Raw genomic sequence first — 27097 nt, forward strand, 5'->3', positions numbered from 1 at the left:
TGATCCGTCTTTTTCCACTATCGACTGCAGTCATTTTAATCAATGCCGACGAGCGGAAAGACAGATCAGCTGTTGCCTTACTGACCGCTTACGTGACCTTAATGGCCACGTAGCTCTCTGACACACTTGGGAAGGGCGAGTTGAGTGGAGGGTTTTCAATAACACTTAATCTCACTGCTCATTTGATCGTACAACGCTACACTCCAGCAGGCCGAGGCTGTGTTTGGGGTGTAACCCAGCAGCTGACATTCGTTTGGCTTGTGTCTTGCAGCAATATGGACATCATTTAGCCTGATTTGAATGTGGGACAGTTGCAGAGTTTCACTGAGAGCTAATCGAATTCACAGCTTCACAAAATGCTGTTGTTCCAATGTTATTATTTGATGTATTATTTGGCTTTGTTCTGATTTCCTGTCATTACAGAACAATGGTTACAATATGTAATAATCATCCTCAGATGGGGCCCCAAAACCGTAAAGAAAATAAATGGGTGGACTTTGTTACAGTTAAAGTTGAATGTTTGTATAAGTTTGTCCTTAAATGTCTTGTTTGAACCTGTGTCAGTGAGGGTTAACATTTTCAATTTGGCAAATAAATAATCAGTTCAAAATTGTAATAATTGCTGTTAAAGTAAGACGAGTGTGTTAAATTGAACCACAAAGTAAGTTTCTCTCTCTACATCAATAATGTTAATACAAAATTGAGTAAAACAACAGCATTGTTCTCTCATAGAGAGAGTAGTTCCGTACATGGTATCATAACTAATCAGATTTTACTTCCACACAAGAGAGATATTAAAATTAAGATTTTAAATCGATCGGATTAACGTGAATCACCCATTGCACCGTTTATTAACTTAAATGCTTTGAGAAGAGGTATGTCCATAACAAAGAATTAAAAGTGTGCAAAGACACGTTTTTGCTCTTTAAAAATAAGGTGGTAGTTGAGGGGGTCAGACATGTTGGGTAAGTACAGTCCAGTACCAGGTCGAAGTCACGCTCGGCATTCTCGAGGACACACGGCTGGACCGCGAACCGGAGAAAGCCAAGAGGAACTGGGAACGGACAATGAAAGGAGGGTGACAATGAGTCACAGGTGTAAACAATCAGGGCGGGCCGCAGGCAGGAGGAAAAGGGTCCAAAACGAGTGTTCCAAATAAAACAGGAAATGCTGACCTCTAAACTGGAAACAAGCAAAACATCATCTTAGACATGTAGGTTGATTACTTCCGTGAGGCATCAGAAAATATGCTTTGTCGCCTTTTTCCAAATAAGTATAAAAACATTTTAATTTGTCCAGGACATTTAATATCAAAAATTAGTTGGATCTTTTTAAAAGGCTTCCGACGAAGATGTTGCACTTATCTCGAGAATGACGACTGTACTGGGAAACTACAATTTGGCATAATGGGATAATCATTGGAATTATCCTCCGGTTGGTTTGGAGTAAGGACATCTGGTTCTGTCCCCAGGATCAGCCTGCAATACATTAAAGAAGCAACGCGGGATTGAACACCTGATTCTAAGTAATAGAGTGGAGAACTTCAATAAATGGGTCCGTACGAACAGTGTTGTTACTGTAATCCGTTATCACAAAAAATCTAACTGCTAACCAACAGCAGCTGCTATCTTCACTGTACTGGACCTCTGTGCCATCTCTGTGCTTTTCTATACTTAAATACCAACCGCAGGATTTGAGGGTTCATGCACTCTGTGTGTTTGTGTTATTATTATTATTATTATTATCATTTGTTCATTGGATACAACCTCTCCCCGGCCACGAGACCAAAGAGATGAGAGAGCTCCGCCCTCGGCAGCTCTGGTAAAACGATGGCCTGGCAGTTCAGTGTGCCGACCCAGCGGGATCGAGGCGAGGGTGCTGCTTTCTGAATTAATCCAATGAACGCACCTGTATAGACAAGCCTTCTGTGCAGCTCTAATACGTCCTCCTGTGCAGAGGATTGAACGCCGCGGTGACTCACCGATCCCCCTGCTCGAGGGAAGTCAGGGGCGGGCAGAGCCTGCTGGTTTATCGTGCAGTTTAATGCGTTGACACATGCGTTATTTCCCTCCCTTTTTGATACCTGGTAGTAACTTTGGAGAATGATTGACAGAACAACTCCAGATCTCCAGATAGGTTTTATGGGCTACTGTCAGCGTGAATAGTAGCAGTCGCCTCAGGGGTTATCGCGACAGTGCTGTAAAAAAAGAGGAAATCCATTTTGACATTCACATTCCAGCAATATTGCACAATCTGGTCCCTTTTAAAGCGCAAAGCACGGGTCATATTAAGGTCATGACAACAGGGGCCCCTGCTCTTGGTATCGCTTTTACAAACTATACCAAGAGAGCCTCCTCGAACATGAAGGCATGAAAGAGTCCCTCTGGGAAAACATGATTATAATGACCAGTCGTAGCCATCCCTCTTTCAAAAAGTCGTCTGGTGCAATAAAAAAATACGTCAAAAATGTTCCGTTTTGATGGGTGTGTACCTTTGCGTGTGGAGGGGGAGAAGAAAGAATGAGACCTTGCATTGCGTGGTTTTCTTTCTTTGGCCATTGATGGACATGTTTTCCCCCTCAGCAGCTCTGCGATGACCCCTCTCATCACCCTGCACACTGTAACAATTTCCCACCCGCCCCGGCTGGATCTGCCCTTGGAACAGGAACCGTCACTCTCTCACGGCTGACATCAACAACTACTCGACCTGCTGCACACGTCCGGTTTATTATTGACCAAGCAGAATTTGCGAGCAGCACAATGTTAGTTTTGTGGCAATTGTTTTTTCTTCTTTTCCTCTTACCCAACAATATGGAAGTTAAAGATATTTGTAGTGTCAGAGTCAGGATAGGTGGGTACTTCCTATATTCCCATGGGCAGGAAACTGTTGATAAACTGAAAAAAAAACAAAAAGTCAGCAGCAGGGGTGGATGCGGGGGGGGGGATACATTCAAGCTGATGAGGGTTTTGTTAGTAGTAGCAGCAAATTGAATATGTTACAACATACTCAAATCTATTCCTGCATTTAGGATCATGTTTTCTACTGCAGCTTTGGTCCATGGTCTTATTTTATTAGTTTTCATGGACCTCTTACATGCTTTGTATTTGTGGCTCGAGCGTTATCAACACACAGAAATCATTGTCTGGCCGATAATCTGTTCATTCTTCAGCGCTTACCCGAAAGGTCAAAGGTCAACGCTTACTGACAAAGAGGGAGTGGACTCTGAAAAGGCAGATATGAATGGAGAAAGATGGACAGACTAGCAGACTGGAAAAGGATTAGGCACTAAAGTGAAGCAGACATTGCTATATCCTCCAGTGCTGTAAGCCCTTCTGTCAGTTTTTGTGTTTTCTCTCTTCCCTCACTCGAGGATTTCATGCTGTTTCACATCTGACAAAAAGGCCTCATGTGCTTTCCAGTTTACCATTATGAACCCTCAACGCTTCATGTGCCAGCGCAGATTTTTCGGGCCTTCCATTTTTGTCTGACGTGGAGATTCAGGGTTTCCATGTGCTCTGTAAAATGTTAAATACATTCTCCATAACGAAACCCTGCTGAGGGCCTTTTCCAAAATGATTTGATTGATGGAATTACGTCAGAAAACTCGAACATTAATGTTCATTTCTTTGCTGAAAAAAGGAAATTACATTATTTTTCAACATGGGTCATAACTTAATGACTAATTGTGTTAACATATGATGCTCTCTTGTCTGTGACTGTGTGGTTGGTTAAAGAGAGGAAGGAGAACGACTCTCCTTCAACAGTTCAACAGTTCACACAAAACTGGGTGCTTTCTGGGAGACGACCACTTTTTCCTGCTTTTTTGTCCATTTTTTTATTGTTGATTTTTGGGGTGGTTCTGCCTTTCCTCCTCAGCTCTTTGTCTTTCCCCTACAGCAGCTTTAGCTCAAAATCCTTTATTGTGAATACAGACACGTCATTAGTAATTGCTTCCATTGCTGATTCGAGGGGTTTCTTTTATAGTTTTCTTTCATTTGGACTCTTGAGAAAATAGTTTGAAATGATTTGAAGAGTATTAGGAAGCTTTTGCTCCCCATGCATTGTTTTACCAGGGCTCCGGTGAACTCCAGCTGTTAGAGCTGCAATCTCTATAACCTTTGAAACCAATATAGATCTCAACCAACTATATTGGAATGTCCTTTTCAGGAGCTACTGTGTGAGCAACATTGTCTTTTCGATATTCTTTTATGACTTTTTCTGCCCTTTCCTATAAGGTCGAAGCATGAGACCGGCTATCAAAGCGTGCAATAAAGCAGGACAGATGTTTTGCTCAAGGACATTTTCAACAGATGCTTGCAGACAAAGATGCGTTCAAGTCGCTCTACCCTCCAGTTGAAAGGTCACCCTGGTGTGTACAAATGTGTGTGTGTGTGTGCATATATGAGGAATGTTGAGTATTTGTACACTCCAAGTATCATTTGTCTACTCCGTCTCCAATAGTGTGTTTGTTCGTGCACACGAATCTTGGGTAATTTATGCAACCGAGGCTCACCGTCCCCCAATGCTCTCGACTACGCAAAGCTGCCAACTGGCTGTACGTATTAGCGTATGTAAGTCTAGATCCAGTCTAGAAGATCAAGGCACACTGTGGATAGAACACGCTGATTTTCTGATGTCAGTTTCATGGTTCATTGTTTGTTTTTTTGGTTTTTTTGATGGATCTGTTTCTCCCTCCCGTGTTCTTGATTTCACCTAAAACGCGGTGCAGAAATTTCAGCAGAACATCATTGCTCTCCTTTCATTGTCCGTGCCAGTTGGCTTTCCAGAGGTTGCGTTTTCATCCCGTTGCACAGACTGGACGATCGCTGGACAATCGCATGCTCTCTCTCTCTTTGTCCTGTTGGCTTCCAAGCCATGTGATGGGATTCTAGGTCAGCGAGGCCAGAGGAAAACAAACGGTGTTAGGAAATCTCAAACCTTGGCTGCGGCAGCAAAAAACCTGTCAGAATTTATGTTCCCGCTTCTCAACATGGATCCTGGGATTCTGGCTGTGCTCACAAACACAGCTGGACATCTGCTCCACATCTCTCCTTTGTCCGCTCCACCGAGTGGCTCCTCGGAAAACAGCGTGCACCATCAGCACCGAGTCGGCAGGAGGCTTAAAGATTTTGACCTCAATGTCTTCTGTAGAAGAGACATTTGCATTGCAGCTTTCCTGTTCAATGCCAAATTGACTTTTGCTGCAGAAGTGGCTTAAGGGAGAATTGTTGTGAAACAAGAGTTAAATACCATTAAACTCAATTCAATTACTGACCCTGAGTGGAGAACCATGACAACTTTATTCCTAAAATGATTTTCCCAGAGACGTAGGGATTTAATGTCAAAGCTGAGTGCAATCAACGTTTTCCATATCAGTTAGGTATTAATCACAAATATCAAGTGACTGATGACCTCTCAGCATTTCCTCTGTTTCAGCGTTGAGAGGATGAGAGGTGCTTTTGTCAGCTAATCGGAGGAAATTAGCGTGTAGCAAAGGCCCGTATTGATGAGTATTTGCGAGGCCCAGGAAGGGCCCAGGAAGGGCCTCGCCAGCATCACGATTTAAGCCTTCTTACTCGGGAGGGGAGGCTTTTCCTCCCGTACACTCACCAGGGACAACAAGCGGCCCATTGTGTCCGTCTGAGTGCGCGGTCCCTGTGATGCTGCAAGGTTGAGGGTTGAGGACGGCCCTGATGGGAAGACTGTGACCAGGTGTCTCGTGATGGGTGCAAGCGAACACAATGGCCTCTTGAAGGGGAACGTAAACAACATTAAGCCCCATTGGGATCTTCTCCTGACCCCTCACCCGCCCACACAGTCAAACCTGCGTCCTCCAGCTTTGCAATGAACCGCAGCTTCAGGCCCGCACAGTTTAGGTTTCCTTTAAATCCCGCTCAGCATGCAGGACCACACCCTGTCGCGCCAGGAAAACAGGATTAGCCACGTAGCTAACTGAAATCAGTTAAAGGCTTCTGTAGGGTAATATTACATTAATAACATGTATGCAAATCATCGGTGTACACACTCTGCTTTGGCATTCAAGTTTTTTTAAGCTAATGATGACAAAGAAAAGGTTTCAACAATGTTGGGATGGATAAGAGGATTCTTACATTATCGTCTTTTACGTTTGTGCCACAGTGCTATAGAGCTCAGATTTTCCCATGAAAAACCCATGAAGTAATTTAACAAAACAAATTATCTGAAGCTTTCTGAGACTTGTGACCATCAGGAGGGAAAATAAATGTCTCTTTCATGTTGTGACTATGATCTATCCACATCCCGGCAGCAAAAATCATACATTTTCTTATTCCTTCTTTGAAAAGGTAGTTATTATTTCACCGATACATACATGTGGAGAGCAAAGCAGATTCAAAGCAGATTCACATTCCATGTATGTATAAGCATATGGCCAATAAAACTGAACAGAAACTAAAAAATAATGGGGAAATGGAGCAGAATTATTTTTGTCATTATTTTCTGTTCAGTATTTGTCCATTTTTGTCTTCTCTTTTTTCTCTAAATGCATGAGTATAGATTTGCGTTCATCAATATATCATCCATGTAGATCACCAAACTGCTGTTTCCTGTTTTGCCGTGACGGTGTCACAAAAGAGGGCTTTGAAGAGTGTAAGAAAAGTGGAAATAGTTTGGTTTTGTTCAAGACTATAAATCCAGTCAGCAGTAAACACAGCAGGGACAGACATTATAAAGAGTATAAGACTCCTACTAGTGTCTGAGGACAGTGATGAACTATTATGGATGATTTTAATTTGGACATGTTATATTCTTTTCTGTCATACTGTTGTGTTGTACTTCTGCAGTGAATTAAATTATCGTGACTTTAATTTAATTCACAGGATTATTTGTCCACCACCCTACTCAGGAGTTCAAGCCATCTCCCTATTACAGCTTCATATTGCAGCTAACCTCGTGCTGTAATGGATCAACTTGAGATAGGAGTTAAACTGGAAGGCATCATACTGCATAACAACGTTTGTTAACTCAGCATTCAAGCAGACAGTTTCACCTTTCTTGGTTTTTAAAATCAAGGTAAACTCAATTCAAAATATCTACATATGTGATTTCCTTGCTTTAATAAAGGTTACAAATTGAAAAATAATCTCAGACTCCATTTTCGGTTTTTGGGGAGGCATTTTTTTCATCTCAGGTGAATAACATTTATGTATTTTCACATGAATGTTATCTTTTTAAATAATCTGGATTAAGTGTCTCTTTATGGGTTTGAAATAGTCTGACGCCTCTGGCTACCAGAAGCATTTAATATTGTTATCTGAATGAACAATAGAATTTTTGTCATATTTTGCTGGATTTAATCTTTCCACAATGCGGTGGGGCCTTTAGAGCTAAGCCTCAGCTTTACTCCCTCAGGAGTCAATATTTGTTTGCAGTGGTCTATTTGGTCTGGATCAACTGTGACAGCCTACTCAGACGATGTGCTTATGCTAAGTCCTGACCAAAAGAAGAGCCTCCGAGGGGCCCCTCACGGGTCCCTGCAGGCGGTGAAGAATGCGTATTGCAAACGTTGCCAGAATGACCCGGTTTCACTGCACGTCCTTGGCCTTCGGGGGGAACGTCGGGGAATTCCGGTGTCGCCTCTTTACCTGACTAGAATTCCCATCGTCACCGTATGCATTCAAGGCCCCTGCATTTCACCTCATTGACAAAGACAAAGACTTTTTTTTGTCTCTGCGGTCAGAGAAAGAGCCCAAACTGCGAGACGCGAAGCGAATGTTTCTTTTGACCCCGGGACAAAGAGCTTCCTGTTTGAATGGTTGTTCCCAAACTTTGATCTCTCTTTCGGGAGGTAGATTTGAGGCCTCATTGAGGACGAGAGCGGCTACAGACATTCAGAAGAGCCTCAACGTTTTATGCAAATGACCGCGCGGTTCATATTGAGTCGTCCGTGGGAGTCTCGTTCATTTCATTGAGAGAAGGAAGGCTTTTGTAAACTGCGCCCCGGGCAAGATGGTTGACAAGTGGAATGACAGCTTTGTGGCCGAGGGTTAAGTTAGGGTTAAGGATGTCCTTAACAGCAGCTGCACCGGGACTACAGAAGAGAAGAGTTGTTAATAGCTTTAATGCATCTAGTTATGAAGTCATTTCTGCACATTTAGGGAGTCTTCATAATAATCTGGACGCAGGTTGAACAGCCAAGCAACGACATTTTGGAATGATGTTGTTTCCTTTAGTTCTGACACGAGTCACAAAGTGCTTCATAGTAAAAGGACGCGAGTTAATGTAACCGTGAGACACCACATTGTTTGATTGTTGTTATTTTCAGTTGTATCTGCATGCGTTGACTTCTAGTTGTGTAGTTTGCATGCGTTTGTTGTGTGCAGTGGGCAATGTAATGCGGATGCGTCTTGAGTTTTGTTGTGCTTATCTACCTTGTTTTATTAAGTGTGTGTCTAACGGCATCTGATTAGGGTCGACAGGTGCGTGCCAGAAATTGACGGCAGGTGTGCCACTCGTTACCCTTTTTAACGGCCGGGTCGGCAGTTGGAGCGGCACGGAGTAGAAGGGCACAGGGGGACCTTGACCAAGTTGCGACTTGTGAGATTCTTTTAGAAACCCGTCATCTATTGGGCTTTTAATTCTCTTGGTAAGGAAACTGTCTTCGGGTCTTGATTGCCCAATTGAGCCCTGTCCATGCTGGCCCAATCTGGTGGCCCTTTTTTATTTGTCCTTTTTTAAATCGAGATGCATCTCTTTTACTGTTTTTTATGGTGAAGCAGGATCTCTGAGACCACTTTTAGATTCAGTCATCTTAGACCTTGTTTTTATCTTGAACTTGACTGTTTTTAAATAGTTTGTGATTCAGATTATAATAAAATGTTTTGTTAATTCATTCGAGTGGTTACCTGCTGTGGCGCACATACACCACCTCACTGAAATACCCACCTTTTGGTTACATTAAAAGATAAAATACCACGGGCCGCATATGGTCCTGTCCCCACGAGTGGGTTTCTAACTACTTTTAAACTATTCCAGTTTAGGGTTACCCACTGGAAAGAGCAAACTGCTGGACTGAGAGAGGGGGGCCATTGATGGTCATTAGGAGCCAAAAAGTGGAACGGTGTGGTAGAAGTAGGATCCAATTGGTCCTGATCATCAATCTTTTCATTACCTAGCATTTCACAGTCCGACTCTGGATATCTGCAATTCAAATGGAAATGATCTTTTGTGCTGAGAAGAAATACGATGTAAAATATTTCTACGACTGATGATGTTCTTTAATATTCTAGCAATATCACAATGCTTTGTGTATCTATGGCATAAAGCATGTGCTTTTTTTTTTTTTTTTTTTCAGAATAGCAAGATCTGCATTTACAAAATAACATAAGTCTGAAGCTTAGTTTGCTATGAGACAAACAGTAGATTTATTTTCTTCTTTTAAAACAATTGCCAGAAGCCATTGTATAATTTGGAGAACTGATGCGGGGTATAGTGTGTTTAAAAAGGGAAGCAAAGTGAGGGGCCCGTCCCTCTCTGTGTGTGCGTTACAGCACGGACCCAAAATACACTGTTGGCTGAATAAACCTTCAGCGGAACACACAATGACCGTCATGGACACAAAGCTTCCTGTTAGAGCACGGTGGTCAGGGCGGGTCTGCGGGGGGGGGGGGGGGGGACTACATATGGAATAAAACAAAAGGGGGCCAGCGTGTGTGGCGACACACAATGAGATGAGTCCTGAGGTATTTCTGTTTTCCATATGTAGTGGATGAGGGATTGAGTGGCGTCTCAGTCGTAGCTGGACTCCGGCTCTAAACTCTCCGGGCTGCTGTGAGCCGTTTGTCTGCCTCGCTTTGCACCAACCTGAACTCAACGGGGACCATGACACATCAGCTTGGCCTTTAACCTTCCACTGTGGAGGTAAAGAATTCCTAAACAGCATGTGGCTTTTGAAGTTGGCTGAGTGGTCATTATAAGGGGAAAGGTGTGCACAAGCCATCACACACACACACACACACACACACACACACACACACACACACACAGCAGACACAGCAGTGTTTAAACAATGGGGAAATGTTTAGTAACCTGCTGTGTCCACATATCAAGTTCCAGGCCTCACTAGGGACTCCGGTTCTGCTTCCTATTTCCTTGCTCCTTTTCCTTGACAAGTGAGGTGGAGGGCCGGGCTGTGTGGTAAATCAAGTCTGATTGAGTAAAACATCAGGTCTCTAGTGGAGCACAACTGCAGGCCAGCCATTAACCACAGTTAAAAGCATGACGGGTTTCTCCCACGCCTCCGCCGCTTATTTGTTGTTGGACCGTAGTTTATCAGACAAGGATAGTGAGGTGGATCACTGTACGGGTGTTGAGGGAACAAATACGTAATTCCTCGCTAATAAGTCCCTTTCAGAGAGAAAATCTGTGAAAAACTTTAATTGGGATATGAATATTGTGACCTTGAATAAATGCCAATGCTGCTGTGTCAGCCAGATATAAACAGCTGTTTGCTATTTAATTCTTCTTTACAAGGTGATTATTTCCTGTTGTTTACAGTGTGTTGTGCGGCTTTCCAGAGCAAAAAATGTTATTCAAAGAAGGAGCAAAGCCCTCGTAGTCTATTAAAGGGCATGACACTAAGACATTTCCCAGGTACGTGCCTTTGGGATTCCCATGCAAACCGGAAATCCCGATGACCTAAGAAACAGCGCAGGGTAACAGCAGAGCTCCTCTGACTGTTTCTCTACTCACATGGTGGGCATCAACACATGCTGCACAGCTGAGTCTGCTCTCCCTCAGGTCATTCAAGTTTTAATCTTAGCCGCTCCCAAAAACTAATCAATGCTTCAGCCAAATCCCTTTTTTTTAAAGTGCAGCAAACCCGGCGCACAGATGAAAGAGAGTAAACTTTCCTGCAATACACCCGGGTACACTTTTATCTGTAATCTCTTTAGAAACCTACGGGGAGGAATTGAGCAGGGACTTTCCTTACTCCCTGCATGGCGAGCATGTCCACCGTGCAGTACACAAGCAATGCAACAACAGAGCCCCATCTCGGAGATGGTCCTGAAACAAACCTCTTTTTGTGCAATAGAGGAGGCAGACAATCATGTGCTCGATATTATCTGTTTATGAAGTGGTAACACAGTGGCCCTCTGTTCTAATCAGCAGGGCCGGGCCTCAGCCGTGTGGTCTCTCAGTGTTGTTTTGTATCTCTAATTGACCGGGGAGCCACATTTTGGTCTTGCTTTTGAATTTGCTCTATAGAAAGAGGCCCTTGCACTCTTCTATAAATGTAGGTTTTTTTTATAGCTTCAGCTGATGCATTTACGGGCCCTGAGGACAGTTGTGAGACTTTTTGCACAGATTGAATTTGTCACAGTGCTGCGCCTCGTTGTTTGCTCATCTTAGAGAAATTAAAAGAAGCAGTAGAGAAGATGTTCCTTTTTGAATTAGTTGGAAGGAAACAACGATGTGTGTACTGGTGCGACACCTTTTGGACAGAATGGGTAAGTTCCATCACATGGAGGGTTTTATCTGATTTTACTGAACTGACATGTATTGGATAAATTTATTCACACAGTTGACATAAATAACATGAAACAGTATTTGCATAGGAAAGTGGAATGATTTCAACGGTTACTTTTTTTTGTGAGAAATATGCGCCGTTGTTTTCCTGCTATGTTTTTGACCATTTTGTTTCTTCTTTCTCTTGTTCTTTATGCTTACTGTGTATTTTGTTTTCACTTTGACCTAGGTGCTGTAAATCCTGTAAATTACCTTCTTACCTTGGTGCCAGAAACGGGTGATTTTTGCTCAGCATAAGCATGGGAAACACACCTCATTTCTACGCATGTTAATTGGGGAGCCTTGAGGTGAGTGTCCCTGTTTCCCTTCTTTACAGTCATTATGCTAAGCTAAGCAAAGCTAAGTTTGGGTATGCTACGTTTGTTAAAGTTTCTAATTTACCATACAATAAAAAAAAGTTACACTTGAGAACAAAAGAAAAGCAAGTCAAACTAACCCTCTAAAAGGTACACATTTCAGAAAATCATAAATCATTATCAATATTGTTTACAGAAAAGATGCACAGAAATATAAGAAATCAGAAGCACTAAAACAACAATTTTGAAATCAATTTGAATGAAAGTCATTATGATAAGCATGGCAAATCACTATAACTCATAATAGAAATATTAGCATTACTAGAAAATCACCAACAATATAACAATAATAGAAAAAGAACAGTAAAGTTCTACAGTAGTGAACACAGCACAGTTCTTCATATGCAGGTTTTGTGATACAGGACTAAACAAAAAAAGTACAAAAGTGTCTACAATAAATACATACATTTGGATACTGTACATTCATATTTGTAGTTTCACGTTTTGGGACACATTCAGCTAATGGTTACTTCTATAATGATCAGGCAAGTATTGAACACTTTTCATTCTATAGTTTGATGTTTAAATACTGTATTCATGAGGAAGCTGTTTTCTGCCTTTAATCTCCAACCACACGACACACACTAGATTGATCAATTGAACATTAATTGCACACCCCGTGTTACCTTTAATTTGTGAAGAAATCAGGCGTGCTTCCACAGGGAACAAAAAATAAAAGAAACACAAAAATGTCTTGATTGAATGAGAGAAATGGGTGTGAGGGAAACTTCAACAAGAGCAAAGTCATATCCAAACATTTAAGAAACTCAAAGGCGTGCCCTCTAGTATAATGTTTCATTTATAAATTATATATGTATATATATTCATTAAAATATTTTTCAACTTTAGTCTCATTCAACCTGTCTTATATATGGCATACAAGGAAAAATGTTTTCTTCAGTAACTAAATGGGGCAATGGGGTGAGTACTGAAGTATTCCTTCAAACAAATCCGGAGATGCCTGCTGGTCACGCGCAAACTAACTGGAGCTTCAGCTGTTGCTCCTCCCGGACTCTCGGACTGCGGCTGGCTTCATTCTGGCTAAACGATTGAGGGTGCTGCTCTTCATCGACCTGCGCAGGGAGGACAAGCGGGTGCGGAAACCCTCCCCGGAGAAAAAGTAAAGCAGCGGGTCGAAGCAGGAATTGGACGCGGCGAGGCAGAGCGTCACCACGACAAACTTCTGCATGCCCACCGTCTCTGAGCAGGTGGTGTCCTTCCGCGACAGGAAGTTCAGGTGGATGGTGCGCTGCACGTGGTACGGCATGAAGCAGATCAGGAAGGTCAGCAGGACGATGACGATCATTCGGATGGCCCTGGTGCTCGTCCCCTGCTGCCGCCGGGCGGAGCTGGTGCGGGACAGCAGGACGCGGACTATGCCCGCGTAGCAGAGCAGGATGACCAGGAAAGGCAGGGCGAAGCCCACCACCACGGACAAGTAGTTCAGCACGACTAGCTTCGACACATTCTTCCCGTTTGGAGGCTCGAAGCACTTGGTCTTGTTTGTGTGAGGGTCGAAGTTCTGGCCGGATGCCAGGAAGGGCGAGGACATGAGGCAGATGAACACCCAGATGAACCCGCACACCAGGCGAGCGCGGGTCTCCGTCGCCAGGCGCATGTTCTGCACGGGAAAGACGATGGCCAAGAAGCGCGTGACGGACATGGCGGCCATGAAGTAGATGCTGCAGTAGAGGTTGACGTAGAGGGCGTAGGAGCTGACGCGGCAGAGGAAGTCGCCGTGGTTCCACTGGCCCTTGTTGACGTAGTAGAGAACTCTCAGAGGCAGCGTCATCACGCAAAGCAGGTCGGACACGGCCAGGTTCAGCATGTAGATGTGAAAGGGGGAACTCTGGCGGTACGTCCGGATCAGCACCACCAGGGCGAAGCCGTTCCCGCCCAGGCCCAACACGGTGATGAGGGAGTAGGCCGTGGAGTACACCTGGTTACGGAAGTCGTCGATGGGCGGACACTCGCCAGAGTTTCCCTCCACGTTTCCTGTCACATTCGGCTCCATTGTCAGTCGCACCTGCGGCTGCAGAGACACACAGCGACACACAACGGTCACAAACGTGAGCCAAAGAGCACGTGGGAAATGCAAACGAAAGAAGAAAAAAACCCATCTTTGATGTGTCAGATTGTTGTCAGAAAACGGCCTCGGCCTTCTGCTGATGAGAGAGGAACTAGAAACGTAGATAAACATTTTGGACCGCTTTGATGTCGCTTCGTTGTAAAGCGGAAAAAGGCAAAAGCTGCATGACCATTTTTTGCAAACAGCTTCCATTTATCTTCACATCAGGGGATTAACTGCATGTTCATTAACTGGCAGCCTCAATTGAAAAGACAAAGGCAGTCAAACGGAAGCACTTTTATCTCTTGCGTTGATCATTTTAAATGCATCCTGTGTCCCTCCCAAGACAGCAAGATCTGAGCGTAGAGCTATTTCCACTACGCAGTGAGTTTAACACACTTATTAAAGTAATTCAACTATTGTTCAAGCATTCAAAACAGGTGGAGAATATGTTGAATTACACAACATAATACTATTATCAGCATGACTAGTGTGACTATTATATTGTCAATAATAACCATGGGCAGGGGGTTGAGGGGGGTGAATAAGTGAGCATGATATTAGGTAAAAGAGATGACTTCCAGCAAACGTATAATAATATGCTCAAAGGCACCTGCTACACTGCCCACCGGGTGCTTCCAGAAAAGAACACTTCCAAAGAATCTGCAAAATGTAATGGTAAAATATACAACAGCGTGACAAGACAACACACTCCAGATCAACACATCCAGTTAGACGCTATAAGACCGGACATAATCCACTAAGATTATGTTGAAGAATTAGCACCACGAGACCTCATTTCACAAAAGAACGCACAAGGAACCGTTGTTTGCTTTTGCCAATAACCTGACCCTGATCGAGAATATCTCCCAGAGAGGCTGTTATGTTAAGTCCAGCCGGTATAAACATCATCAATCTCATTCGACCTGCCGAGATTAAACCCAGCCAAAAGGAAGAGAGCATAACATATGATGACGCAGAACCGTTGCTTACCTTAGACATGTATTTATTAAACCCTCCATCAAAGCCTCGTCTCTCTCCTTTTTCCATAATACATACATAAATGTTATTAATTCATCCATACATGCCGGCTGCCTGTTTGCCTCGTCTCTCTCGTTCCGTTGTCGATTTGCCTCAAAAAGAGGGTCTGTGAGCTTCAAACATGCCTAAGTACTGGAAGTGACAGGTGTCACACTACAATTTCACACCATAAATGTAGTCGTACGTTCGCTACTTCTTCCTCGCCAACAGAGGTTGAGCACGTCTCACTTTTTTTTTTAGAGAAGCAGTCCTTCCTTACCTTTGAAATCCTGTCTGGTGTCAGAGCCTTGCAGCCAGTCAACTTGTCTCTCGAGCTGCTCTGCCTCCTCTGCCATGTGCCCTAGCTGCAGTGGGAGGACACTACAGCAGGTGGCTGCTTCCTCACAGCCTCGGTTGTTCAGCAGCTCTTTGTTTGGTCTCTGCTGGCGATGACATCATGTCTACGCGCTCACACATTTACAGTAAGTTCAAGAGAGATGCGCACAAACACAGAGAAGTTGTACTCTTGTTAGTTGTTTGCTCTGAATTTGAACTTGACTTTTAAAAAATACATATCCGAGGATTAGACTCATCTTATTTGCACAATTTGATGAATGTTTACAAATAGACTTGACGCAATAAAGCACAAGAGCTTATCTACTTCACTAATCCCTATTTAAACATTGAAGTGTCTCCACCTTGATTACACTTTATTGTACTACTTTTACTTTACAGCCACCCACAGACCTGTCTCTGTCCTAAAGACATGTGATCTGCTTCTACTGTTTCACCTTGTGTTTCTGCATCATGATGATGTGTCAGCTTTTTCAACCTGTTCCACTGGGTCTGCGTATTTCTTTTTTACATGGCTGATTACATTGGAGAAAAAGTCAAGAGCTGAGGTTGGGGATGGAAAAAAGGGATTAACTGTACATGAGTGCATCAAGACACCCCTTGTTTATCCATGATGGACAACCTTTAGTTATTCAGCAGAATTTCCTTTGAAAGCTACTAATGAGTTTGTGGTAAGTAAATGGACTGCGGATGCTGCAGTGGAAATGGGAAAACTCATTTTGGTAGCTGAAAGGTCTTTGTTGTGGGAGGGCTGGATAATTCATTCTATAACTCATTTAGTGGTTAGAGACTGGCAAAGATAAACATCCAACACAACTTGCACTCAAGTGTTGTCCGTATAAACCCAACTAGCTTTGTACATGATCACAGAGTTACTGGTATATTACTTGGAACTGAAGAGTTTTGACCCTTCTGTCCAGCCAGCCGCTTCTACAGGTGGTTGACAACCAGAGGACGTTGTGTATTTTCATGAGCTGGCATGGTTTCTGCATCGATAATTATTTCAGTGATCTGAATATCCAATAATGTGGACGGGAAGTCAAAAGGCTTCATGAACTAAGTGCTTTAAGTGCCTTGTGTTGAAATCAGTCAGGAACTGGCTTGGTTATTGGCAAGTAAATCATTTAACTATACTTATTTAACCTAATAATACGTATAAGTATAATGTTGTCTAAATGTTTGTTCTGTTTGATTAATCATTATTATTATGTTGGACAAGAGAGAAACTTTTTTCAACTCTTTGCATCATTGTCGGGTCACAACCAAATCTCACATTCAAGTGAGATTCATAAAGGCTGATTTGGATGGGGCGCAATTTTAGAGTCTAGGCTTACCTTCGTAGTTTTTAAAATGATAGAAGTTTTGATCAAATGTACATAGTTTATTGTGCACTGCACCTGTATGGGAGGCAACGGGAATTGTAAGGGACCATTCCAATGAAAACATTTGAATAAAAGGGAACATGATTCCTCCGACATAGTTCAGTAAGATGCTAACGCTGCTGCAAACCCACTTAAAGAGGCGGATGGAATGGATGGAACTCAAGCGTCTTTCAATCAGACGCTCCAATTAAGAGAAAGAGCAGTAAGACGATAGGCTAGAGGAGGATAGCTGTCCTGGTCGACAGCTCCAAATGACGACCAGGAGGAAATAGTGAGTTGAACATGCATGAAGAGCAATTGTCAGGTGTGTGAGAATTAAGGTCCGACTTAGCCATGCAAGAGGACGATCTTCCTGTCTCAACTTAACCAACAGCTTCCTGCGGTTGGCTTGCTGTCTATTGGTTTCGTCTGAATACGTGTTTGATATTCTCTGAACTCAATCATGACCACGGTCGGTCAGTCATTTTATCCAAGCCTTTTTATTTTCCTCCGCTTAGTTTGAAATCTGCATTAACCGATGGCGTCTCCGGGCCACTGTTACATTTATATTTTAACATTATTGAATGTGTTTTGGTGAAACTTTTCTAATGAACTGATCCTGCTGAGTAGAGCTTCATTGGCATTAACAAGGTGGCGTGTTTATGCGCAGTTGAAGTTACACATGCTACAAAACTCTCCTTTTCGCTCTGATTTTGGGCTTCCGTTCACCCAAGATCCGTTATGTTCATCAGCTCTTTGCTGACTGTGTCTGAAACTGTGCTTTCCCTAACACGAGTGCATGCTGAGGTTCTGTCTTTGAAGTGTGAACACGCTTCTGTTTACTGGATACAGATACCCCAAATATTTGGGCCCAGCAGCCACTCTGCCTATGATGCAGAACCACTCCTTTCATGGAAGTGAGAGCAGCTGTTTCCATTGGGTCACACATCTCATAATCGCTATGTAGTTAATTTTGCAACTCAGTATATAGTTTTTCACTGCTGGGTTGTTAGGGTCCCAAAGAATTTTTGCCTGGTATACAGTTTAGTACTTTTATCACGCCAGAGGTATTTATGGAGTGAAGATAAAAACAGGAGGCTTACTAAAGTTTAAGACAAATAATATCAGAGTGGGCTGCTTTACACTGATCTCTGTCACAGGATGTGAATGTAGGTCACTAAAATGCTGAAATGTTCCCTTCATCTCTGCAGCGGAGATAAGACCCAAACAAAACTCTGTAAAGAAACAGTTATACACGTACGTGGTTCACTATTGCTGACATAGTTCATGCGGTTAATTTCTGTTACAGTTCAAAGTATTTGTTGCCAGATTTCCCGATATTGTTTTTTCATAATACGTGTAGATGAGTAAAATGTCTACTTTATGTACTGTGTCTGTTGCATAGGACTAATTTCTGCAGGCAACTGCAATGCGAGGGGTACAACTATTTTGTGCTTTAAAGCTATTTACTTTCTATTTATAATGTCTTTGGTACCCGTATTATAAATGCAATAGGGTACTCTCAGCAGAACTTTATCGTCAGGGTTGTAGGGTTACCAACACGCTTGAACTGCACCATTGTTGACGATAAAGTACAGCCCTTCCGTACCTTCTTGCCTAAATATATCCTGGTTGCTGTTGACAGCAAAGCATCTGACTGATCAGGACTGCAAATGTGCAAAGTCACGTTATTTGCACAATACATTAAAAAAACAAAAGCATTGCTATGAAATAAAGCCATAATCCAGGCATGGAGCAGCCTCTCTCTTTCTTTATATATATATATTAGGGCTGTCAAATGATTACAAATTTTAATCAAATTAATCAGAATTTTCAGTGGATTAATCATGATTAATCACACCTGAATCCTAACCATTTTTTCTTTCTGAAATGCATACTAAAGATAAATAACAGGACACAGATACATAATTATCATTATTATCATCATTATTTTTTTTTACATAAATACATGTTATTGATATTTGATTTTTTAATTCATTTCAGAAAATAATCAAAGCAATGTTATTTGATAAGTCACAGACTGATTTCCCTGCATGGCTCTAGAAGGGTCTCGAGCCTCTGCAGTTTATCCCACTCTGCTGTGAGTTTGTGCTCCTGATGGTTCAGGGCTGCGATGACCAGACATGACCAGACATGTCAACCCTCCCGATGTTTCAAAGCCCCTCCCGAAAATCTCCCGGACCGACCTTTCTCCCGATTTCCACCCGAACAACAATATTGCTGCACCACCCGTCACTGGGCGCGCCGTTTCAGACCGAACAATAATAAAAGTTACACCTTGAAGTCGAGCGCGGCGATTAGAACGACTGGCGCTGCAAAGAAATCCGCTACCACCCCCCATTTCAGTGTGAAATATTCCCATACCTGGGAGGATTTAGATCGCATTGGCTTCCCTTCCTCCGCATGTTTCAGAACAGTATTACGGGTCTCTCCGATGGTCCTCTACCTCAGCGCTGCTCTTAGCAAAGCTCTGCTGGGCGGAGCTTTTTTTCTCTGTTTTGCTGCGCGAGAACGGGGAGGGGGGGGGGGGGGTGCGGGTCTCTGGCGCAAACGACTTGCTGAACCTGACGTCCTGACATATGCCTGCAGGTGGCAGTAATGTGTTGTATAGGATGAAGTGCATTCCCTAGAGGAAGAGGCACTTTACTGACCTGAATAATTTGTCACACTGCGCATGCGTGAAATGCGTCAAAAAAATTGACGTAATTAACAACAAACAGCTGATTAACGCCGTTAACGCGCTATTTTTGACAGCCCTAATATATATATATATATAAAATGATCCTTTGCCCCAACATGTGGTTTAATCGTCTCAGCTCTTATTTACCCAACCGCACACACCTATCCAGCGTGAATTAAAGAAATAGTTGAGCGTGTGCACACACGGCTGAATTGAATTGCCGGTGTGTACAGGGGAACAAGGACAAACACACTCATCTCCCCTGAGAGCACATCAGCAGGTTGCTTCCTGTCGTTGTGTATCAGATGATGAGCAGTTTATGAAGCGCTCCACATGTCATGGGGGCTTTCAGGTTGAGGTTTGAAGCGGTTGGGTTTTGTGTCAGTGATCACAGCTTGCTGTCACACTGTGTGTCAGACAGCAGTCTTTGAATCTCTTTGGTCCGCGGGGTAGTTTGAGGCACGTTGACCATCATTTCATCATCTATAAAACTATACTTAAAGGTCTACTACTATGCACGCGTATGCACCCACTCAGACAGGCACACACACAACAAAGGGCTGTGGAAATGCTTCTCAATCAACACACAGGGTTTGCGCCTTTGGGAAAACCTGTCAGTAGAACCAGTTAGGAACACCAATACGGACATGTCGCGTAAGGCCCTTACTCACACACCACCAGCCTATTGCTCACCATCACGTGTGTTACTCGCACCAGCCCAAAACTAAAACTACCTGTTCACAGTCGGCCATTTAGAGGCGTGCTGCGACCAATTAATGAAGCTATGCAAGACGCAACAAAAATAGTTGCAGTTGCGTGTTTCACGTCGCCTGCCCTATAACAGCATCCAACACAATGGCAACACAATGGTCGCGCTCACACTGAAACTGTCATTGTAAAGAGCAATGCAGTTTTGATGGAATCTATGCTGACTAAGCGTCTTCACCAGAATTTTCTTGACTGACAGCTTGCGCGTCACCTTGGCAACTCCCTTCCTGTCACTTACTCACCCATCCAAAGCTCCTTTTTTGGACACACAGGTTTACACCAGTGTCAGCTGGTGATGCACAGATTCTCTACCAGCGTGAGTCAGACGTAGTCGGGCTCTCGTCCAGACCAGACGTCAGGACTGAACCGACTGAGTGGAAGCAACAAGTGTCGATAAAGCCAAGAGACCCACACAGACGGTCCCATTTGGGAGGAGTGATCAGGCATGGGGATAGAAACGGCTCCTATTCAGGTGAAACGGGACTTTCAATAACAACTACCTGCCAATACACAGGTGAGTGACACAAACGGATGGAACTATTTGCTTCGAGGTGAATACATTTTTATATGAGCTCATTAGTAGAATCCACTGTTTTGTAAATTAAGAACGCTGTTGGATATAAGTAGAGGCAAATCACTGGAGAGTTGAGGCTCTTAATAGGATGTATAGGACTAAAAGTATCAAATTAGCGTAAATGTTAAATATCATGTCACCTCATGATAGATACCCCTTTATGACTTTTTTCCAGGGCTGCCATTCATAAAGTTTTAAACTTTCCTGTGTGACTCAAGTGCCATAGTTTGTCATTGATTTTTATCATTCATTTTGAAATCAAACTATGTGCATGCCACGCAAAGGCTTGCTCACTGGCACTTGGCCAGGTTGAGTGCTCAGTTATGTTTAGACACAGGCCTATGAAAACCAGGAATGCGATGGAGGCTTGTTTGCTTGCCCGGGCCTCTGCCTTCTTGCACAATACTGCAGCTTAGTCATAAAGAGTTAATGTGAATGAAGTGACGGCGATACCCCATCTATTCGCTGCCTTCGCATTGGGTGGTGCAGTGATCCAAAAAAGAGATGGGAGCATCCTACTGAACTGACGTCCAAGTGTTGAACTCTCTGCAGGTCCAACCAGGTGTGCAGTCAGGGAGATGAGCTCTTGGTGCTGGCCTGGTTCAGCACCAGGAGGACTGCTCCCGACCTCCAAAGGGTGGCTGCGTCGGTTCTTGCTGCTGAAGCTGGTGGCGGTGCTGTTGCTGCCCCACAGGGCGGGCGTCCCCCTGCTGGTGGGCTGTGTGTTCAGCCTGCGGGCCCTGGTGCTGCTCCACTCCCCTCAGACCTCCACCAAGCCCTCCACCGTGCTCCTGGCCCGGTTGGCCCTCACCGACTCTGTGGTGCTGCTGCACTGGATGCTCCAGCTGGCCTGGTGGATGGAGGAGGCGTGCTGCGGAACGGTGACCGGCCTCGCGGAGGAGTCAGGTTGTTGGGGGAAGGCGCTGGGTGCGTTCCGTCAGCGGCTGCTTGACACGCACCACCTGGCCTCTCTGCTGCTGCTAGGGCTGCTGGGTCTGGAGGCCGTGCTGGTGTCCCGCTGGCCTCAGCAGACTCTGAGATTCAGGACTTCTCACTGGGCTCAGCTCTGCTGCAACCTGGTCTTGATACTCGTGGTGCTCGAACTGTGGTTCTCGCTCCACTCCAATTGTTTGCACGACTCGATGTGTGAGACTAATTCTGCAACACCTCAAACCTCTCAAAGTTCCTTTCTGGGTGTAATGCCAGATGTCTCTTCCGCCCTGAGGAGGACATTATGGCTAGGCAATGTATGGCTGCATTACGCCGTCCTCTTTCGCAGACCACAGAAGAGGAAGAGCTCCTTTCATTAAAATACTTAGGTGCACATAGCATTTTTAATTAAATGATTAGACTTCTATTCAAAATTAATATGTCAAAGCCTTATCTTGAGATTTAACTTGAACAGAACAAGGCCGCCTGTGGCTAAAAGTGGCAATTATACATCACAAATGGACTGTTTACATGTGTGCGCTTTGACTTTGGTCCAGTGGTTGAAATGTGATCGCTAATTACTTGTTTTTATGCTACAATATGGTGTGAACATATTTCTAAAAAGTTTTTTTTATGTGGTGTATGGTGAATAGATCCTGTTCACATTGTAAACATGCTTTCACCCTGCAGTCTCCAAACTGTTTTATCTGGCAGCCACGTATTGAGTGAAATAAGACACTCTGGCCTCTAATGCATTTTTTCAACGTGTGTCCAGTTTGAATATGTCGACAAACACAGCAGCTCACAAATGTCTGTTGACATTTCTCTTCTGCAGTAAAACTGAAAAGATTGATTCAGAGCAGTAAACACAAACAAGGACGGTTCCGCAGCAAACATTTCATTCCCCGATGAACTGAAACTGCTCCACCTGAACTTGTTCCAATGGCTGCAATCCACATATTTACTTAGCCAGCTAACGATCATATACTACACAGAGACACACAAAAGCTATTTCAGCAGAAACATCTGTCTGAGCTGAGACAGAATCCTCAAACACGGGGTCACAGGCTCCAACGCAGGAAAACAGACACATTGCGGTCTGGTTTTGTACTAATCTGAGGACATGAACTGTACAAAAAAAGATATCAACAGTTTGCAATGGCGAGTGTCTTGTATCTTATATGATCACATCACACAACAGAACAGAGAAACGTCTGCTTTAACATTCTGCACAGGGCAGAAGTAAGGTGGAGAACAACTCCCCTCTATGTGAGGTCGTCAGGAGGCCACCGTCAAAGTGTGAGCTGTGACCAGCAGAGGGAAGCACAGAGGTTTCTTCGAGTCTCTGGAGAGGATGAAGGAACTCCGCTGCTACCACTTCACTCTGTGTGGTTTTGTGTGAATCTGTGGGTGCTGCTTCAAGTGTCCCTGGAACTAATCAATTAAAACTGGGAGTCGACAAAGGGGCGAAAAGTAGTGAGGAACACAGGTGGCTTCCTTCCCATAATGCTCTCTGTTTGGCTCTGTGTACTTTTGGCACCGGGACTGTCAGTCAAGGGTAAACAATGTGGGAGGTCAGACTTTAAAATATAACAACAAATCCTGTTTTCCTCTTCAACAGGTCAAGCTTTGAAAGCGCAGGGGAGCTGACCGTGTTTTAGGAGGGAGTTTCCTTTATCAATTCATCTGTGCTTAAAATAAATATGAAAAGGATACCACAAAAAAAGCAAAAGTAATAAATCAGTTGTTGTTTGCCATGAATGGACCTCTGACATTATCACCCTGCACAGTGTGTCCTCCTGCTGTGAAATGCAGTGCTAGCGCCCCCTTTTGGACTGTTTTAAATGTATCTGTGTTTTGCATGCGGAGGTGAGATGCACCATTGTGTCACAGATCTTGTGTCATAAGGATAATCAAGAACCTAAAGTTTATCACTCCCTTATGTCACCTTTACATATGCATTCTCTTCAACATCATCAGGATTTTACTCCGGCTTCCTGTTTGTAAAAGAATTTACAACATTATCACCACGCTTTGTAAGAAAGCCAAGGGTGATTTAGGGACTAAGGACATCTCTGAGATACTATAACTGTCCAGAACTCTACACAGTAGACGTGTGCACCACAACTGACTCTTTTGACGTCTGGACCAACTCTCAGTTCTGGCAAATCAAATGAAGGCCGAAGACGTTACCGTTTGCCGATGCTTCTTGTAAAAATAAATTGGACTATTTGATTGTATGATAAATTGCCCTGTGATTCCATTTTCTATTTGTGTATCTGTTTTGTTCCATTTGAACTTATTGTTTTTTTCCCTTCCCTTAATGGGTCAGTAACATGTCTGTTTTTTACGTTATCTTGTGTCTTTTACCTCCCAGTCTTACATGAAGCACTTAGGATTAACCAGTTGTTGTTGTTGAAAGTTCCAATACAAAAAAACACGACTGCGTGAAATTAACTGATCAAACCTTTGACACACAACCTTTGGCATATGTTAAACCGCGAGGCAAAGTACATCAGCCCATTATATCAAATAGACAGACAGACGGCGCCCTGAGCGCATGCAGCACCTTCCCTTATCAGTGCTATCAACAATTCGACCTCTGGCTGAGGTCGCAGAGCCTCCGTTGAGCCTCCAGTCAGCCGCATTGATCCGGGAAGAAGAGCTAGACTCTAAACAGGTCAGCGCTGACTCACAAGTCAGATGTAGACATGCACACGTAGACAGTTAGGACACCGCACTGCAGTCGTGTTAATATCAATCCATAAAACCCACAGAGCTCTGGCCTCCTGTGTTTTACTGCCTTGCTGCCTTTTGTCCGGCTCTGTTGTCAGGGCAGAGGTATGTACGGAGCGACGGGGCTGCGCCTGAAACCCTCCCGAAGCCAATGAATGAGAGGATGGACGCAGGCGAGGGAAGGAGAGCAAAGGAAACCCTCATCATCGCATTAAAGGAGAGCAGGACAGAGGGGTCAAGGAAGAGAGTCGACGGAAGGAGGGGGAGAGAGAGAGAGAGAGAGAGAGAGAGAAAGGTTGCAGTAATGGGGTCTTTGTTCTGGTTGGTGTGACTCCCAAAGCCTCGGCCCGAGGCTGCACAGCTTGGTTACCGTTACCAAACGCAGAGAATAAGGAGGGAGGAGTTTGTTTGTGTGTGTAAGAAGTGTTTCCGCGTCCAGGTTCATCCAGTTGTGACATTTCAACACGGCTTCTGCTCCCACGCCTTTACTACATTTTGTTTCCTCGGCTCCATGTTGGCTGCTTTGACTCGGTCGGTACAACACGGACGACCTGCATCGCTGCACAATCAGCTTGTCTGACCAGACTATGCGGGAGTTGAACAACATTTAACTGTATGAGTAACTGACTTGGTGACAACATTCTTTGCGAAAACTGGCCTTCAATTACACAGGAATGTTTGGCCCCGAACAACATATTTTTCACATATGGTCACTGAAAGGAATATGTTTGTGAATCACATGTTTGGGGGAGGTGTTTTACCATACCTTAATTCCAAGAAAATCCCCCAAAAATGATTGTCATGATACAATTTTACATGAATGTGAAGAAAATACAAAAGGTAGATCAATACTCTTTCTTCAAGGTGTCTTAACAGGTGGAAGGCAGGGCAGGGATATCAGGCGTGGAATGATTATTGGAGGTCCGTTGTTAAGTTGCATTGGATGAGGATGCACATAAGGGGGGGAATCTGGTGATTGGTGGAGTGAGCTGGGTTAAGGGAGGCGGGCGGTCTAGAGTCTGGCAAAGCAGATGTTCCATAGCACACAGAGAGGAATTAGTTAGCATCCAACCAGGATAAAACCCCAAATAACTTGAACAAACACTTCCATCGCAGGTGTGTGAGTTGAGAGGGTTGAGAGGTTATGCGTCCATGGATGTGACAGAAGACTGATGGCGGGAGAAACACACTTACTCACCTATGCACACACACAGAGTATTTAAAGATGACTTTGAAAGCAATAAGCTGAAAGAAGGAAAGTGCCACATCATGTTGTGACACATTTAGTTTAGTTGAGAGAAATATGGTTTTATCACAGCGTGTGACTTCCTTAAACACATGTAGACGAACAATCCAGAGGTGAAAGACATCTGGTGGTGTGTAATGGATCGTGTGGCTGTGTGTGCGTATGTGTGTGTGCAGTAAGCAGGATGTCCTGTCCTCCCTGCTGCTATTCTGGAGCGGTCAGCCTGCCAGACGCTACCCGCAAAGACCAGTTCCTCTCTGTCAAGTACCTCCCTCTCTCTCACACACACACACACACACACGCACACACACACACACGCATGCATGCACACACAGCCCCATGCCAGCCTGAAAACAATAGGGACCTGTCCAACACCGCCCTATCACCTGGCTAAAAATAACTCTGTTGGTAGCTTCAGACAAGCAGATTGAATTGTAACAATGGTATAGCAGGGCTTTGATCAGCCCAAATTGCACTGTGCTCCTCAAAGATTGCGGTTAACAAAATGTTGAATGTTGTCATGGGTTGACAACCCTGAAGATATCATCCCCATTTTCATTTTTGACATTCTTTAAGTAAACATCCCAGTATGATTCAATGCCAAAAGGGTATCAAACACGCATTATTACTTATTATTACTACTGCAGTTTAATATTTAACATCCAACTAATTCTCTCCTTCCCCGACTCGGAGACTCAGGTGGCGGCACGGATCTCTGCATGTCTGACTGACATCTCCCAGTGGATGTCCGCTCATCACCTGACGATCAACCCCGACAAGACCGAACTGCTTTTCTTCCCTGGAAAAAACTCGCCCACTCAGGACCTGACTGTTAACTTCGGCGACTCCGTGTTAACGCCCACTCAGAATGCCAGGAACCTCAGCGGGACACTTGACTCCCATCTCTCCCTGACTGCCAACATCGCAGCGACGACACGATCCTGTAGATACACGCAACATCAGGAGAGTAGCACCCCTTCTCACTCAGAAGGCGGCACAGGTACTGATTCAGGCCCTTGTCATCTCCCCCCTTGACTACTGTAACTCTCTGCTGGCAGGTCTCCCTGCTACCGCCATACGACCACTGCAGCTCATCCAGAATGCAGCAGCTCGACTGGTCTTCAACCTTCCGAAATACTCCCACACCACACCACTTCTCCGCTCTCTTCATTGGTTACCAGTGGCTGCCCGCATCCAGTTCAAAACATTGGTACTGACGTACCATGCTGTGAATGGATCGGGACCAGTCTACATCCAGGACATGGTGAAACCCTACATCCCAACCCGCACACTCCGATCTGCATCTGCCAAGCGGCTTGTTCCTCCCTCACTGAGAGAAAAGCACTCGGCGAGATCGCGACTCTTTGCTGTCCTGGCTCCGAGATGGTGGAATGAGTTCTCCGATGACATCAGGACTG

At 44.1% G+C, this 27097-nt stretch overlaps 2 protein-coding genes across 2 annotated transcripts; one reads left to right on the forward strand and one right to left on the reverse strand.

Annotated features, from left to right (window-relative positions):
* Positions 1–12270: 12270 nt before the first annotated feature.
* cysltr1 (cysteinyl leukotriene receptor 1) lies at positions 12271–15444 on the reverse strand. The gene is made up of 2 exons (XM_037461450.2): positions 15290–15444; positions 12271–13953 (listed from the first exon to the last, which is right to left on the reverse strand). The coding sequence occupies exon 2, from the start codon at positions 13933–13935 to the stop codon at positions 12913–12915; it is 1023 nt and encodes a 340-aa protein (XP_037317347.1). The 5' UTR covers positions 13936–13953; positions 15290–15444; the 3' UTR covers positions 12271–12912.
* Positions 15445–20323: 4879 nt separating this feature from the next.
* LOC119210079 (uncharacterized) lies at positions 20324–24018 on the forward strand. The gene is made up of 2 exons (XM_037459695.2): positions 20324–20707; positions 21320–24018. Exon 2 carries the CDS (start codon positions 21346–21348, stop codon positions 22075–22077), a length of 732 nt encoding a protein of 243 aa, XP_037315592.2. The 5' UTR covers positions 20324–20707; positions 21320–21345; the 3' UTR covers positions 22078–24018.
* The last annotated feature ends 3079 nt before the right edge of the window (positions 24019–27097 follow it).

Source organism: Pungitius pungitius, chromosome 2 (assembly GCF_949316345.1).
Source record: "Pungitius pungitius chromosome 2, fPunPun2.1, whole genome shotgun sequence".
Classification (NCBI taxonomy): Eukaryota; Metazoa; Chordata; class Actinopteri; order Perciformes; family Gasterosteidae; genus Pungitius; species Pungitius pungitius.

Excerpts from the sequence above, each read along its gene's own strand:
- cysltr1 (XM_037461450.2), bottom strand. The coding sequence starts at position 13,935 with ATGGAGCCGAATGTGACAGGAAACGTGGAGGGAAACTCTGGCGAGTGT.
- LOC119210079 (XM_037459695.2), top strand. The coding sequence starts at position 21,346 with ATGAGCTCTTGGTGCTGGCCTGGTTCAGCACCAGGAGGACTGCTCCCG.